This window comes from Miniopterus natalensis, chromosome 17, assembly GCF_054644295.1.
Source record: "Miniopterus natalensis isolate mMinNat1 chromosome 17, mMinNat1.hap1, whole genome shotgun sequence".
Classification (NCBI taxonomy): Eukaryota; Metazoa; Chordata; class Mammalia; order Chiroptera; family Miniopteridae; genus Miniopterus; species Miniopterus natalensis.
The window spans coordinates 26290603-26308775 of NC_142097.1; the positions used below are offsets into that span (position 1 = coordinate 26290603).

An 18173-nucleotide genomic window follows, 5' to 3' on the forward strand; every position below is an offset into this window, starting at 1 on the left:
GTGTCTGCTTTTTTCTTTCCTTAGACCTCCTACAATCACTGTTTCCCCTTCCTGTGGGTCTGGACAACTGTACAGGGGGAAAAATAATTCCACAGATTGCTTGTTTCCATTAGAGTCAAATTAAAAAAAAAACCACCCCAAACCCAGTTATATGCCTTATTCTAAAGCAATCTGGTTTCTGAGTCTATAATAATCCTCTGGGGCAGTGTGGGCGGCATTGGAATGTGCACAGAAATTCCCAGGGAGGGCTCTTTGTCTCTCTTTCTGTTTGCTCTCCTGAAATCTCTCTAGAGAACACAGCCGGATTCTGTTGCCACTGCAGCTGCGGCAAGGCCCTAGTAAAAGCTCTTCAATGGTCTCAGGCGCCTTGCTGGATTCCGGCCTTGAGGCCCCAGACAAAGAGAAACCTGATAAAAGTTGTCCTTTTATGGAATCTTGAATCGTGAAACTGGGCCTGCACTAGCCTGTAAAATAATTTTGGGGAGGGGTGAGAGAGGGCTCAGAAAAAGCCTGCTATTTCCCATATATTGCTTTAGCATTTCTTTGTGGCAGTAACCTGCAGTTTAATCTACCGCAAATGAGATCTTAAAAATCAAGGGCCACCATATGCTCAACATGGATGTTCAGAAATCCCACTGGATACCAACCTTGAAACCATATGATCCAGGATGAACATTTTTGTGGTACTGGCTGAGAACCTCGAGTGCTCTGGTTTTTTATCATCAGAAAAAGAATGCTTGCCATGTAGCAAATGCTAATTATCCTGTGATTAATGCGATGTAGTGCATTTAATTTGATGATCTATATATTATTTTGATTAGGAAAAAATATTTTTGTATTGACTTGGTATGTGTTACAGGCACCTTTCTCTCTACTAGGAAGCCCACTGAGGGAGATCTCACTTACAAGGCTTTCAACATAGAGACCATGAGGCTTGTGTAGGCCCCATCCCAAAGAGGAAGGAGACAGAACCATCAATGCTAAATAGTCTACACAAAGCACATTGACTTATTATAATGAAACAAATGTTAGCCGTCCAAGTCATTTGACTATTGATGAGTATGCAATGTTAGCACAATCCAACGTTACTGTCGGCTGTCCCTCCACCCAGCACCTGTCTTTGCAATAAAAATGGGCCTGAGCAGAAGGTGTGCTCCACATTCCATCTGCTCAGGATTTTCAATTTCACCTGCTTCATACCTACAGCTGAATATGTCCAACTGGATTGTCTCAGATCTGGTTGGTGGAGGTGGGGAACTAGCCATCCCCCAACTCTTCAAGGAAGTAACACTTCCTATTTAAACACCACCAAATTAACAATAGCCAGGACTTATTGAGTGCTCACTGCATGCCAGGGCTCTGCTCTCAGTGCTTTACACACATTGATTCTAGATTTCTCACAGCATCCCTCTATGATAGCTACTATTGTTATCCTCATTTTACAGGTGGGAAAGGCACAGAGAGAGAAAGTAAATAACTTGCTTAAGGACTCACAGCTAGCAGGTGGCAGAGTAAGTCCATCCTGACTTAGAGCCAGTACTTTTGTCTGAGATACCATGCTATCTCTCATATGCTGCTGCTCAGTAGGTGGTCTTGTGAGATGGCAGCAGAGGGGAGACAATGTTTGGCTCCTCACATTTCCTCTCAGTTCCTCCAGGACTGGTAATGTGGCACATGTAAAACGAACAGCAATTTCAGAAGCAACAATCTGAATGGGGTAGATGGCAAGCTGGGTGATGGAGATTTATGGCTGAAATATTCTTATCATAATTAAATGCCAATATATTCCCACCTCCAATGTTATCTCTAAAAACTGTGATGGATGGAAAGAGGCTTTTGGGGAAGAACCTGTTCATTGGGTACAGCACTGTCCTTTGGAAACTTATAACAAATTGGCTGCTGTTTCCCTCACCTGCACAAAGACACCCTGGCTTTCCTACAGTGAGGCCGGGCCTTCCTTACTTCCAAGGGACAGTTGTTGTGAGAAAGCAGACCAGTCTCTATGTCCTTGGAGTTCACTCCAACATCCAGACTGGTGTGATTTTTGCTGGTAGCCTGGGCAGTGCCACACTGGTGAAGGGGAGGAGTTTCAAAGGCAGGGGATGGATGGTGGTTAAGAAGTCAATCATCCATACCCACCTGCGGTAAGGTGATGATCAAAAATTCATTTTATTTTTCGAGGCTTCTGTCCCTTTACTTTCCTTTGCTCCCCTTCTCTGAGCATCAGCTCCCTCCTCCCTGGCTCCTTTGAGAACTAAACATGGTGCATGAAAAGGCCCTTCTTTACTCCCCAGAAGACTGAGTGATTCACGGAGGTTTTCCTGGAGCACTCTTCCACAGCTGTAACCCAAAGTAGAGTGTCACCCAAATATTTCCCCAAGCCTGGGCAGAAGTGATAGGAATGAGAGCTCGCTAGGAAGATTCCGGCCAAGTTGGGGAGTACATCTCCTTTTAGGGAGCGTTGTGAATTAGATCCATTTCTGCACCCTGCTGTTGCGATGGAGCAGACTGTGAAAGGGAAGATTCTCAGAGGAGCTGTGTTTTAATGTAGCAATTTGATTCAATTTTCCACTCTATAAAATTACCCATCACTGCTCGTTGCTTTCTAACAGACACCTTCACTCTTAATTTAACAATCCTATCGAATTCTGCCAGGGAAATTGGAAAAATTTATCACCTGTGAAATTTTATTTTCCTTTGGTTGTATCTGTTTTTGTAAAACTTCATTAACGACGATGACTTGCTGAGGAAATTATCATTTTTTTTTAACTTCAGACACAAGAAATGGCTCGACCTCAACCAAGATATCATTTGCATAATAAAACACAACAGAAAGGCTGGGGAAGTGGGACTGGCAGAGGCTGGAAGTGCTAGAAGAAGCAGACTGTGCTTGGTGGGTGGGTGGGTGGGTAGGGGAGGTCCTAGCAAGGAGAAAATGTGTGGCCACAGCCCTGATCCTTGACTCAGGAAGCAATGACGTGGCTTCTCCCCCAGGGAAGAGACACATGCAACATTGACAGGGTTAGACCCTCTTCTTAGGAAGCACTGAAAAACAAGTTGCTTACTCAAGGTGCTTTTTAGCAACCCTTCCTGTCTTCAGGGGCCTGAATGTTAGATTCACCTTTGTTCCTAAGTTTATCTGGGATTGAAGTTTAAATTGCTATAAATTTAGGCTTAACTTGAATTTCTCAGCAGAGCCTGGCAAATTTCCACAGGAGCCATCTTTCTGAATGGACTTGAAGATTCAGTGTTCCTGCGGTCTAACTACCTCACGATTAAAAGGCTCAGGCTTCGGTTTTCTACAGTCTGACCCCCACTGTGCTCTGCACTGTTCAACAGCTGCTGTTATCCCCACAAGAAGTGGCTCTGCGGAAGCAGTGATGACTATACATTTTTTGAGATGCTGCCAGTTACCACGCTTTTGGAAGAGAAGAAATATGTACAGTAGACCTGCTGTAATGGTGGGCAGAGGGGACATGTTAGGGTTATTTGTAGGAGACACAACTGGATTCATGGTATATCTGAACTCAGTAATAATGAGCTGTGCTCCATCAGGGTTTTGCTGGGTTACAGAAAAGGTTTGTCAGCATTTATCTATATTCCTTTAGACTTTTAATATCTATCATTTTGAGGCAACTTTCCATTATTCTCACAATTACACAGAAAAGAAGTTGAAACTACAGAGTTTTGATGATCCACCCCCAAACTCACAGCAAACCAATGAAAACCAACATAAGTATATTCTTAACTCTTTCACCTTGTTGACATATATAATATAAACTACTTCACGTGGATCAGATGAAGGTCCCTCCCTGATCAATTCATCTTGCTCCCAGGGCAAGGGAGAGCTGCTAGTCACAGAGGCTCCATGGAAGCTTCCCTACATGCTCTCCTTTAGAGATCTGGCTTGCTCTGGAGTCCCCGCAGTTGCATTCTTCCACCAGGTCAAGAGTTTCTGAAACTCGAGGAAGACAACTAGAAGATGAAGTTCCTCACCTGGTAAGACTTCGTAAATATCATCTTCTTCTTTCTCCTCTGAGGGCTGTTTCAGTCCCAGACTGCCAGGCAACATAATGGGTCTGCGCTGGGAACCAGAGTTTTGGGAGTCAAGGCCATCGATATCATCATACATCTCGTCCTCCTCTTCCTCCTCTTCCTCCTCTTCGTATGGAATCGTCAGGGAACTCAGGTCTGCCAAGGTAGAGATGAGAGTGAATCAAGATAGGGAGAAAAAGAGAAGAATCAGGCAGGGGAGGAAAGGGGGAGAGGAGAAGGAGGGGTGAGAATAAAACGTGTCAAAAGAAAATGAAACACTAGGTTAAGTGCTGTTATTTCTAATGTGGGCGTTGGTGGCAGGAAATCTACAGAAAAGGCCAGACTAAGTACTGCATTAGGTTTAAACCGTCAACATAAATCCTTCCTTGCAATAAAACTTGATCAGGATGAAGCAGCCCTGAAAAGTATGGGTGTGCGAATGAGCGCACGAGGTGAAGGGAAGAAAATGGGCCAGGAGAGGAAATGCCAGCATGCCACGCACTGCTCGTCAAGGAGAAAACTAGAAGCGTGAGTGATGTCCTGTGGTTCTCCAGGGTGCACTGCGCTGTGGGAACTATGGTGGCTTCCGTAGGGTATCTGAGCTGCCAGAAGCTCATCTCCCCGGGGGCATCATCTCACTGCAGAATTTCAGACAAATTTGTTCATAGATAGAAAAAGGCAAAAGTGGAAGAGGAAGAGAAAGTGGGATGTGGAAAAAAAATATAACTAATACAAGACCAAATGGAATGGCTTAGTGATGTGGTTACCACGTCCTTTTGCAACTGTACAGTCTGGCTGACCTTAAAGTGGGTCACTGCATAGAGGATGTTGAGCCATTACAGCGCTGGGGAGCCCAGAGCAGGGAAGGGAGATTGGTTTTTTATTTTAATGGGGAACTGGGAAGGTTCATTCTCTGATGTGTAGTACAGAGTGCTCTCTGAAACCCTGCTGAGGGACCTCTGCAGGATGGGCGAGTGCAGTCAGGGTACTCTAGGGAAGGGAAGGATGGAGAGACATCCGACGTTCATTTCAAAACACAATAAAACTGTTTGGCTTGATTAGGCTTTTAATAAAGATTTTGCAGCAATTTTCATCTGAATTCTGGTGCCACCTCATATGAGGAAGGGATCAAAGACACATTTGTGGCTTAAAACCATATGTTATTATTTTGTTTGTTTTAAAATAAAATGGAATGAATAATTTCTTCAATGTGGAATTCTGAAAGTACCACAGGGTACAGCTCAATAAAGCTGCTTTGAGTTTTATTGAGGTTTACACACTTAGGAGTATATTACATGCATAAATCTAAGGCACCTAGATGAGAGTGTACCCTGTAGTCTCACCATCAATGTTCATGTTTGCCTAGTTCCAGTCTATTATACGTGATGCTCTTGGTAGAGGCAATAGTTTGTTTTTGTGATAGCAAAAGCATAAACTGAGTAAAATAGGCAATTCTTGTAATTAAAGCTCTGGTGCTTCCTTCTTTTTATCCACAATAAAATCTTATAGCAGAATAAAAAACAGAGATGCAAAGGCTTGGTGTTTTTAGGTTGACATGCTCCTACCTAGGTTGCGGGCCATGTACAAAGTTGGTGTTTCTGCCTTTCTGTGGAGACAGGATCCTGCCATGATGTATACCATCATGAGGGTCATCTGATGTCAAGTGACAGACTCAAGGTTGGTTACTTCTACCTGCCAGGCCACTCCCAGACAAGGCTTCCTGCGCCACAGTCACTGCTGTGCCTGCAGGCTGGCCAGCAGAGGGTACTCTAAGAGCAGTCATTTAACATCTTCAGGCAGGACTCTTCCAATCCTAAAGCAAGGAGCATTTTATTATGGGTTGGGAATAGCAATTTGTTTTTAATGTCCAATGTTGTTGAAGGCCACCCAGATGAGTTTAGATTTTCACTTCCTACTAAGACCAAAACAAGAAGATTTTGGATCTAAATTGCATCTAGATGACTTAAGTTAGATATCATGAATTTTTTTTGTAGAATATAAGGGCTTAGGAGACACTAAATTGAGCCAAGCTGGTTATCAGAATCTCCTTTTCTAGTGATTATGAATATTAAAGGCTTGCCTATAGGTGGGTGGATGAGCTAGAATGATATCAGTGGTCATCTCTAGGTTGATAATTTCTTTACCTTCTGATTTATATAAGGGATGTGATACGGAGGGTAGAAAAAACACACATATTGAAACCTGTGGATTATATTTATGCCATATAACTTCAACTGCAAATACACTCAAGCATTATTTCTATAATAATGATACTTACCCTTTAACAAGAAACTTATTTGATCCACCCAGTCTCTGGCTTCCGCAGGATTAGTAGCTGTAAACTAGAAAAAATTAGTGAATTAATTTATCACCTTCACTAAAATTTCCATGAATCTCATTGGGAGGTTCAAGGGAGGGAATTTGTGAGTCAAGTTTCAGAGTCATGTTGAAGCTCAGGATTCTCTGCCTGCTTAATATTTTGAAAAAAGATCAAAATGCTCAGTGATTTTTTTCCCTTCAGCAATTTTGTATACCCAATGGCGACAGTTATTTGAGTCCAGAATTCAGGTCCAAGTGCATTCATTCGATTACCCATTCATTCATCAGACATGTATTTGATAAAAGTATTTTACAGAAAAAAAGCAAACCAAAATTACTGACTTCAAAGAATAATGCATTAGTTATAGAGACAACATACACACTTGAATTGGGAACACTATAAAGTAGAAGCATTTGATAACAGCTGAATGTTGAGAGAAGATAGGGAGCACTAACTGTTGCACAGAGTAAGCAAGGAAGCTTGTTGAAGTAATACTGTTCTGGTTGGATTTTAAAAAGAGTTGTCGGAAACTGGTGCAGGGATTTGGACAGTTTAGGAAGGGAGAATCATGTGCGAAAGATTAGGAATGAGACCATGGTGTATGGGGAAGGTAGGCAGATAAGCTTGACTGCAAAACAGTAACCGATGAAGCTAGAGGGTTGAGGGTAAGAGAAGAGTTGATGAAGCTAGAAGTTCAGGCTTACAACGCAGGCAATAGGAAGCCACTGTAAATTCTAGCAAAAGGAATGGGAGATTCAGTAGTTGTGGATAGGAGGGGTTGAAATAGGGAGAAATTGGAGACAGAAGACCAACCAGAAGGCTATTTAACGAATCCTCTGGGTGAAGTGATAAGGACTTAACTATTGTGATGGCTGTGGGAATAAATAAGAAGGGGAAGATCCAAAGGATATTGTACAAGAAGAATCCACAGACCATGATAATGACTTGGATTCAATGGTCCAAAGAAAAGAAGCAGCAAACAAACTCCACATTCTGATTCACAAAACGGGCCAGTCAGGCATCAACCCTTAGTAATTTTTTACTTCAAATGAATCAACTCGAAATGACTGTTCCTGAAAACATTTCTATTATCTGGCCATTGGGGGAAGATAAAGATATGTGCTGTATACAAAACCTATATTCCTGCTTAATACTTATTAATAGATATTGTCATTCTTGATTTCTTAAAAACACATTTGTATAAAACATGTCTAGGGAAATGGATTTAGACTTGTCATATAAGTGTTTATCTGGATGAGGCACCATCAGAACTGAATAATAAAAATAACTTAGAAACATACCCAGTGCATATATCTGTATTATATATATTTACAAATGATTCTATAGAAAAATTTAAATTAAAAAAAATTGAAATAATATAATGGACCTAGGTCATTTAACCAAATAAGGATTAAGATACTGTAGGAACATAAAAGGATGAATGTTGAGAAAAAGTTGGAGTCAAAGTTATGTAAGTGGTTAATATTAACCTTGGAATGGTTTTTCTCCTTTTCACAAGTTAGCTAAAGGTTTTCTAAATTGTTTTCATATAATTGTGATAATATAAAAATGACCAACAAGCAGGAAACAATATGTATATACACACTCACAAATATATTTTTGTTGAAAATCACTATATTCTCATAGTCAGAAATTTTTTATTGCTTTAATTAACTTTGTAACAGGTAATAAATGCATTACATATTACATTATATCAAAATATATTAAAAATGAATATAGTAAAGAATAAATCTTTCTTTCCCCCACCTAGGTCTACTCCCTCAGTTATCACTATTACTATTCAGTAATCATTGTCACTAATATCTCAGAAATCTTTCCAAAGATATGCAGTGCATCTATACACAGAAAGATTATTTTGGATAGCAAGATGAGTATGGGAAAATAAATTAGTTTTCACTCGACAGACAGATTTTTCTTTTTCTGGATTTCATGGAAAGAAGTAAGTGAAGATAATCAGTTGAAAAATAGAGAGAATGGGAATTAAAGCCATGAAATTAGAGGTTCCGAATGAGGAATTAGATTGTGTGCTGCAATAGACAAGACTCTCACCTATGAAGTGAGACCAAGAAGAGGAGGCATGAAGAGATAGAAGCCAGGCAGAGGCAGTAGCTAGGATGAGAGTAGCAACAGACCGGAGAAGGGGGGCAAAACATAGCAAAGGTGAGGACATGTCAAGAAAGAAGGTCTTGGTAGAAAATGAGCAGGTAACAGAGAAAGAATGAAACCCAGCACAGTAACCACAGCTCACATGCAACATGGAAGGAAACTGCAGCGCTAATAAGGAACACCATCTCCTCGGTTCATCCTACCTCATAGCTGCGCCTATCCTGGGAGGTCAGCTCAAAGCAGGATTCTTTCTTGGAATCTTTTCGCAGGTAGGGGGCCATCCGTACACTGTAGCCCTTAATGAGAAAGGTCCCTTTGGGCTGCTTGCCTGCAAGACAGGAAAGCTCTTTGTATCCCTAGAGAGACGCAACTGCCAAGGGAAGGCATCTTCTCTGGTATGTAAAATAAAAGCACAGAAACAGCTGTTACATCCCTGAGGAACCACAACAGTCAAGGAAAGGTTATTAGGGAAGCTTAAGAAGAGTCTACTGCGACAGCGAGGCAGATATCACTGCCAAGCCAGGGAAATGCTACACGAAAGGTTATTTTGCCAAAAGAGTACAATGGAGACAAAGGATTTATTAGAATGTTAAGAGATCTATAATAACAGAAAGAGGAATTATTACAGCAGGGAGAGTGTGGCTGTAAACGTGAGGCTCTTGAAGGCTGTTACAGAAATGAAACATTATTATCAGGTCCAACAGAGCTCACATTGAGGGGAGGAATAGCAGCGCAGGGGGCATTATAAGTTCCCAGGATCTCCTCCTATGCCCTGTGCAGCATTTGGGCTACACTCTGCCCCCCCCACCTGCTGTTCAGGTGGGAATCTATGCTAGAGGGAGAATAATTAAAACTCAGTATTTTATCATCCTTCCAAGAGGCCAAATTGGGAAGTAGCAGAGTCCTGTTGAGTATCATCAGATAATGAGGAAGGAGGTAAAAGGCCAAAGGCCCCTAAGTGAAAGAAAGGAGACAGGACTCTGCCTGTCACTCCCTTTAAAAAAATATTAGAAACAGGAAAAGAAGAGGTGGTTCCCAGGGGTTCTGTGTCCTCACGGTGTGGTTTGGGCAGAATGTGTAGAGGACAGGCACCACAGTGTCTGGGTGATGCTTTGTATTTTGCATCACGTGGAATGAATTGCTTAATAAGTGCGTTTTTATGATGATGATGATAAGTATGACAGTGGGCCGACAATAATTAAAAGAAAAGAAAAAGATTCTGTCCTTACCTGGTTGAGCTAAAAGAAATACAAACACTCTATACTTACTAAGAAAATGTCTTGGGCGCAATAAGAAGTAACTGGCGAGAAGGGAGCCATGCAACAGTGCTTTTTGACACCAGAATCTTTTTTGTTAAAGTATCTCTCCTTGTTCTAACGGGCCACTAAAATGTTTTGTTGTTTCTTTGGTCACCAGATTTTATTTCACCCTGACAGCAAAATGGTCAATAAAAGTCTCCTAGTCTCTCGCTCTTGTTGTCCCTCTCACCTTGAGTGTAAAGGATTCTGAATAAAGAAGCATGATACCTGGTTTCCTATTCAGATATGCCAACCACTTATTTAAATGCAAGGGAAATGACAAACATTTTTACAAACACCTAAATGTTTTATTAGTTTGAAGGTTTAAAATAAGAATATCACACCTGGCTAGCTTGTATGCTGAGAATTCAGGGGAGAAATTGTTGTTGCTGGATTTGAGAGTGGGTTGCAGTTTAGATAAGGGACTTCTCAGTTTTTGAAGTATGCTGCTATCATTCCCAAGTAGGGCTTCACACTTTACCCAAAGGTGGAAAGGCTCTGAAAAATCCGAGATGGTGAACCCAAGATGGAGGACAGTGATACTTGCAGTACTAGGTAGAGAGGCAGAGAGAGGCAACTGCCTCAAAACCCGAGGGCAAATCTTAAGGATTAAGTCATTTAGCAAAGCTGTAGTCCTTTCTGCTTCCTTAGAGCCAAAGGTGCAGAAAGTTCAAAGGCAATGGGGTAAACATCTGATTATTTCCTAGACTGGAGATCCAGGCATTGGGAGAGGAATAAGTTTGGGAAAGAAGAGAGGAGAAACAGAAAATGATTGGAAGGAAAATAAGTTACACCTGGCTGGGCGTGGCTCAGTGGCTGAGCATCGACCTAGGATCAGGAGATCTCTGTTGAATTCCCCATCAGGGCACATGCCAGGGTTGCAGGCTCAATCCCCAGTCGGGGGTGTGCAGGAGGCAACCGATCAATGACGACTCTCCCATCATTGATGTTTCTATTTCTCTCTCTCAGTCTCCCTTCCTCGCTCTGAAATTAATAAAAAAGTATATATATACTTTGTAGAATAACTTCTGGGGCAGTCTGACTTTGTAGGAGGATATTCTATTTGAAAGTTTGCATTCACCTACAATGATAATTTTTAGCTTATATATATTTGTAGCTGCCTCCAATTTGTGCTTGTATCTTCTATTCCTTCTCACAAATTAAGCAACTGTGTTAAGCATGGATGAGAGTTCTTCTAGGGATAGCTTATGAGTGTTGTGCTTGATTGAGTCAGTGGTGGCTGATTAAGAATCTGCTTCTGGCCTGAGTCAACACTTTGCTGTGGCTGCCATCTGGCTGAAGGGTGTCTCTTGGGCACGGCAACCATTTGGGTCTCAACACTCCATGGCTCTAGGGATGTCTACTGGGCTACTTCACAGGAGTCAGCAGAATAAAGTTTGCAACACGTTCTTAGAGAGTTTGGACTTGAAGGTTCTATTTCTAGGCCATTGGTAAGCTGTTTAAATCTTTCTCAGAGTTAATTTATTTTCATTTTTAAACTATATTATTAAGAGTTTGAGGTTCTTTTTTTTTTTAAAAGAATGCCAAAATGTTCAACACTGATAATATTATTATTAGTCATAATAAAAGATAAGATTTAGATATGCTGACCACAATATCCCAGTGTTTAAGGGGAGATAAATTCTAAATTGGCATCTGAGTGTTTGGTGACAGGCAAGGTATTATTTACTCAAGCCTATTTCTTTCCCAAGCAGGTCCCTTTATGGGTGTTAGTTAAAGACTGCTATCTTGAGATCTAAGTGCTTGAGAATTTACGAAGTGTTTGCATCCAGGAGTGAGATGCTGCTGTGCAAATGAAGAACACTTACTTTTCTCATTAGCATAGTAGTAGAAGAGGCCTCTGCTGACAACACACCATCTCTTCTGCCACTCTGATCCAAAGAAACTATGATCTAAATGGAACAGCAGTAAGGGACATAAATTCAGGTAACTACAATCACCGAGGAGTCCGTAAAATCCAACAACACAGTCCAGTGTGTTATTGTTTTATTTCCCAGGTTAATGGACTGTAAACCGCCCCCTTTCACTCCCACAGGTTATCCCATATTGACTCAGTGTCCAGAGGACTCGTTCAGTTAAAGGTCCAAGTTCTAAACAGGGTTTGTCTGCTCTGACCCCTCACAGCTGTCCATCTTCCTTTATTTCAGTGTCAAATCTTATCCTGTACTTTTCAAATTCTCCATGATATATTTATGTGCTGCCTTTTAGCAAACCAAAATGATGTTCTAGGCCATGGGCACAAAATGGCTTTCTTTATACTAGGCCAATTTGCCTGCTGAGTGTTAAACTTGGGACTCTGGCCCTAGTAGTATCTATGCTTATCAAATGCGTGATAGGTTAAGAGTTGGTTCCCTCTTAAACTTGAAAGTGGCTGCTTCACATATGATATAAAAATTATACTCTTGGCAGCATGGTTTTACTCTTCATGCACTGAGAGATGAGAACAAGAATAGCATTCATTTGTTGGTTCATTCATTCAACAAGTATTTATTAAGCATCTGTTGTGTACTAGGTGAGCAAAGTAGAACCAATCCCTATCCTGATGAAGCTCACAATCTGCTGAAGATTTGGGGCCATCTCTGTTTAGCCTACACACCAGGCTTCTTTTCTTCCCTTCCTTTTGCCTTCCACCTACCTAGCACAGTACTGGGCATGGAGAAGGCACATGCTACGTTAGCCTTTTTTGCCCTCATTTCCCTTCCCTTCCTGGAATGTTTTGAGATCTATGGGTCTGATCAGTACCTTTACTTTTCTTCTCCAAGTATCCTTGCTTGATGATGTTATCAAGCTCTTGAGCTCCTCTTGTGAAGTCTTCTATTCCTAAAAATAAAAATAAAATGCTTTGTTGAAACCTGATGGAATTTTCATTTACTTAGGCTACTTTCAATAATGTATATTAATGAAGGGGTACAGACAGACAATTGTTTAAACACAGCACAAAATAAAACAACTTCTAGATGATTGGGGAAAAAAGTAAATTTTCTTTCTTCCTAATTATATCTAATGCTAAAATCGCTTAAAATTATCTAAACTATACATTAGTTTGTGCAAGGAGAGGTAGCCTAAATATGTATTGATTGACCAGAAAAGGACTCCAGAGAATTAAGAATGTGCTGTGGATATAAGCTTCAAATTGGATAATCCACATTGAGATAATCAAAAGTCAAATGAATAGCTACCAGCACAGACAAGCTTTCACTATGAACACAGTCACCTCAGGAGCAATAAACACACATTCTTTTTTTTTTTTTTTTTTTTAACAAACAGCCAACTTAGTGTACATAAATTTTTTATTAACTTCACACAAAGAAGGGTTATGCAAGCTGAACTTGGCAATAACTGCCACATCCTGGTTTTGTCAAAGTAAGGGAAGGGGTCTAAGAATGGTAGAAGCCTTACGAAGAGAAGATCCTGGAACTGACACCAGTTTTTAATTGCATGCTGCTAACTTTCTTGGCTTTCAATTAGCCTCATTAGGTACAAATTTATTGAAAAGTTAAGATCCTAATCCATCTTCCACCACTGGAGTTTATACTTATTTATAGAAGGGAGGGGCAAACAGCAGAGACAAAGAGGAAGGAATTTGCTCCTCAAAAAATAAAATGAGCCCTGGCTAGATGGCTCAGGTGGTTGAGTGTCATCCCACACACCAAAAAGTTGCAGGTTTGAATCCCGGTCAGGGCACATACCTAGGTTGCAGGTTCGATCCCCTGTCGGGGCACGTATGGGAGGCAACTGATCTATGTTTCTCTCTTTTCTCTCCCTCTCTTTCTAAAATCAAAAACCTATCCTCAGGTGAGGATAAAAACAAAGAAAAAAGAAAAACTACAACAAAAAAATCCCCAAACTCTCTAAAAATATATAATTCTATATTTCTTAATTAGGAGAAATGAAGAGCATGGGCTAGTGTAGTCCTAATATTTATTTTTTTTAGTCCCCAAGCCCAAATCTCTTTTGGTTTGCCTTAATTTAGAAAGCAAACAAACTACAAACCAAATAAAGGCACAACCTATACAGTATCTTGAAATTGTTAGGTGGAATCATTTTTCTCAATTACACAATTTTTTAAATATCTCCTACAATAACTAGCTTTTATTCAGTAATGGCTACTTTGCTCAGTGCTTGGCATACTTTTTGTTTAAAAATAACATTTTAAGACAATGTAAAATGCAACTAAAATTACCTCTTGCTTCTAAGCTGTTTCAAGCTTAGTTTTAAACACGTGAATCAGAAGAGCTTCTTTTTTTCTTTTTTAGTGTGTCTAAGTGCCTGATTCTTTATCCTATTTGTCCTTATTGTCAACTTCCTTGTTCATGGACTATTCTCATTTGTGTGTTTTACAGTTAGCAAACTTTGTGGCTGCTATAGTCTCCCCTCCCCCAGGAGTCTCAGGGATGCACACATGAGAGCAACAGCAGCAAAGGAAAGTTTGTCTAGGATCCTTTTATTTCTCCCACCTCTCTGAAAATTCTAATATTTCTTTAAAAATGCTCTCCAGGAAAACAGAAGCAGGTCCTACTGAGGGTGGGGTGAGGACCCAGTATGGTTGAGAAGACCCTTTGAAACAGAGACCATTATCTCTGCAGCACTGTCAAAAAATTGCTCCCGGAGGCCTAAAAATTAAATGAAAAACACAGGAGATAAGGAAAACAGGATCCCCTAAGCTTGAAGTTTCCGCCTCTTCTTCCCACGGGTACCCCCCCACCTTTTTCCTTTTTAAGGTCTTGTTAAACTTAGAGACACAGCTACCTGTTAAAGATGCTGAGAGTCTGAATCATAAAAGATATGTTAAACATTCTATTAGACTTCAAACCTCCTTTTTTTAAAATGTAAATCTAAATGCCATTTTATGGAACATCTATAATTATGAAAATGGGAAGACATTGCCTCGTGTGCGGGGAGAGTCTGTGAGTATGAATATTACATTAATGTGCCCACACCAGCTCACTGATCCTGCTGGCAGGAGCATAAAAAATGCTTGAGTGAAACTTTTATTTAGATGTTAAGACTCCAGGCCCCAGCAGGGTGACAGAGACAGTCCCTGTGAGTTGCCATCAGAGAGAGAGCTTGAATTGAATTACCCAGGGGGGAAGGAAGTAGTGATGAGCACTGCTTCGCTTATTTAATTTCATTTACTTTCAGTACATTATCAGCATGAGGCTTTTCTCTCCCCACCAACCGAAACCCAAGAATGCCACCACCAAGAAAACAAAGACATAATGCAGCAGAGATGCTTGAACTTCAAATCACTAATTCTAGGAGGCTAGGGGACAGCACCATCACCACCTTCTCTCCCTAACGTCACACCTGGTGTTTTAAAATTGGGCACTAATGAGTTGCTGAATTTCCTTTCTTGGTCATTTACCAACAAGATTTTGAAGAGTAATAGAGCTGGAAAATGTGGTATTTTATATGCTGTGTTTTGTAAGATGTGTTATGTTGCTTTCTTTCTTTTTTAAAAAAATATATCTTTATTGATTTCAGAGAGAAAGGAAGAGCGAGAGACAGAAACATCAATGATGAGAGGGTCATTGATTGGCTGCAGCCCATAACCTGGGCATGTGCCCTGACAGGGAATCGAACCCTGATCTCCTGGGTCCTAGGTCGACGCTCAACCGCTGAGCCACGCCCGGCTGGGCTATGTTGCTTTCTTAGTAGAGAGAATCTGTATTGATGAACTCTCTTGCCTTGTTTCTCTTGTGGGCAGTGGGTAAAATGGGATTATAGGTGAACTTTGGAATAGCTATGGGAAAAAAATTAGGAAATTCAATAAAATCAATCTCTATTCCATTGATTGTGTTCTATGTGCAAGGCACTTACAATAACAGAATTGTTCTCAACGTTAAGTTGACTCTGAGATCAATTTCCTTAGCTCCATGACTTATCAGATAAATCTAGACAACCAAGATGGGATAGCCACAATCAAGCTATCTCCTCTTTCAGTGTCAGTTCAAGGTCCTACTGATCAAGAACAGATTATCCCAAGTGTGCACATGTTAGCCACAATCCTGGGGTGATGAGGCAGCAGGAGTGTTGTATGCCTGAATTGACACCTACTGGCAAATGAGCAAATCTGCAGAGCTTCTTAATGCATAATAAAAATATGTAAATGCTTTGCAGGAAGATAAAAATAGGAAGAAGCCACAAACATTGCTATTTTAAGGCAGAAACATTTATATTTAAGTATACAATTTTTAAAATATCGAGGCTTTTTGTCCATTGCCTGAAAAAAAATAATCACCATCTTAATAAAAAAATAGAAATGATTTAGGTTTATTGGGAATAAACGGCCCTCTTGAATAAACCTAAGGGTGTATCACATTATATCAGCACAAAACAGAATTACATTAGTGTCATAATCTCTCTCTACCATTACACTTAACTAAAACTGTCAGAATAGCCAATATTAAGAAAAGATTCACTTAGCTGAATGATGTGGGACCATAAAGATAAGATCTACAGAGAAGTGTGTTACCCAGAAGTGATGGCCACCCAAGTTTCATGGCAGATAAAGATAAAAGAAATTCTCAGACATCCTTCTCTCCTCATCCAGATTCCTTTAAACCCTGTATCCCACCCATCCCCAACTCTGCAATAAAAAACAACAGAGTAGGATTCCATCTCTCAGTGCTAAACATGACTCCTCAGTCAGCTACTCACAGCAACAACAATGGGGACCCTTTGGAGTGTGATACATTTCCATAAAGCAGTCAATAAAAAAGACACGGGAGCTTATGTGAGTCATGGCCTATTTAATCAGCTGTGTTCTAGCCCACTGAGAAAAGAGAATTGGAGAAATCAGTTGGCAACACCACAGCACAAGGCTAATAGCACAAGAGGCCACACAATTTCCTCTATGTAAAGGCTCCTGCAGAACAAACCAGGTGATTGCAAACTTTTATCATTATAGATAGCAGGTTTGGTCTCTTGCTAACTCAAGCTGAAATGAAAATCACTAATTAAAAAAAGAAAGATATTTTGTCTAAGTCCCCACCTTAAATAGTGGAGTTCTCTCACTTTCCTCTTTCCTTTTAATTCAAGTTCTTTCCAATTGTTTGAAAAGGGACCAAACCAACTCCATCCAGCCTAGAGACTGATAGCTACCAGGGGTGAATTTCAGGCAGGGTGAAGTTTACCAGGTTCCTTCATTCAGGTATCCATGATAAAGGACCCGGGGAGTTGAATGGATTAGGTTGGAAAAAATCTAATATTTGAAGGCTGGGAACGGTCAAGTTCCATTTGCAATTCCAATTCACTTGCATATCGCTGGTGCGTGCGTACTGCAGACAAGTGACAAACACTTCACAATATTTCAAAGGTACAAAAAGGGAAATGGGCTATTGCAGATGGGGTGGGTGGGTAGTATTCTCCTGTGTGGTGGTTGTTGATCCTAAATCTGTTCATTAAACCCTCTTCTTTGTATTTGGTTTCTGTGGCCTTCTTTAATAAGTTCATTACAGTTTTTCCTTAGCTTCTTGCATTTCTGGGTTACCTTTTGCTTTTCCCCCTCAATTTTCAGGAATCAGTCAATAAATGACAGTTTGAGGTGTCTGGCAAGCAGTGTTCATCTGGGAATGACGCTAACAGGGAAGTTGGTTTCAATGACTCTTCCTCTATTAGTCCCATGGGACAGGCTGATATAGTTCTCTAACTTCTGTGGTTCCGTTTGATATCCACCTGAGCTTACACTTATTTCTTACACTTTTCTGTCATTTTGCTTCACTTATTAAGGAATTTAGACCAACACATGTAAGGTGAAAAATTCAAAATAATTAATAATACACTTAGGATCTAAAAGCTTCAAAGATATAGAAATCACTCAGACAGCTTTAATTTCATGGAGAAATACATTGAATAGCATATGAAAGGAAGAGAGTGAACAGAATGTACCTAGTCAAGTTCTTTAACAAGCTGTGACATAAGAAGCTAGGAAACAACACAAGTGCAGCTGGAGCCAGAATGAAGGACACCTGAAAAAGGTAGGAATTACACATTTGTAGTTAGCAAACCAATGCAGGAAACAACATTCAGGAGATCTTGATGGACTCTTGTTGTCCCTCCAATTTTTTAAGGTCTTAAAAAAAAAAATCTGTTAATCCAAGTAACAGACCAAGCAGGGTAAATTCTGTGGAAGAAATCTTGTTATACTGAAGATAAAGAAAATACGTGATAGATTCTAGGTCAGTAGTACTAAGAAAAAAAGCAGATAATTGATGAACAGAATAATTATAACTAGTATATCTTAATAAAAATGGTAAAAAATAAAGAACAAGATTTTAATTCACATTTTATCAAGCACTTTTATATCTCATTTGAGCTCCATGATAACCCTCTGAGGTATATATTACTATCAACTCTACTTTATAGACAAG

General features: G+C 40.2%; 1 protein-coding gene across 1 annotated transcript in view; it reads right to left on the reverse strand.

The window, feature by feature from the left end:
• Window positions 1–18173, reverse strand: part of SKAP1 (src kinase associated phosphoprotein 1) — a 222854-nt gene that overhangs the window by 29616 nt on the left and 175065 nt on the right. Inside the window, exons 5-9 of the mRNA XM_087826499.1 lie at window positions 12544–12621; window positions 11610–11693; window positions 8686–8810; window positions 6314–6377; window positions 3997–4191 (exon numbers count right to left, since the gene is read on the reverse strand). Of these exons, the coding sequence (XP_087682625.1) occupies window positions 3997–4191; window positions 6314–6377; window positions 8686–8810; window positions 11610–11693; window positions 12544–12621 (546 nt within the window). The remainder of the gene's footprint in view (window positions 1–3996; window positions 4192–6313; window positions 6378–8685; window positions 8811–11609; window positions 11694–12543; window positions 12622–18173) is intronic.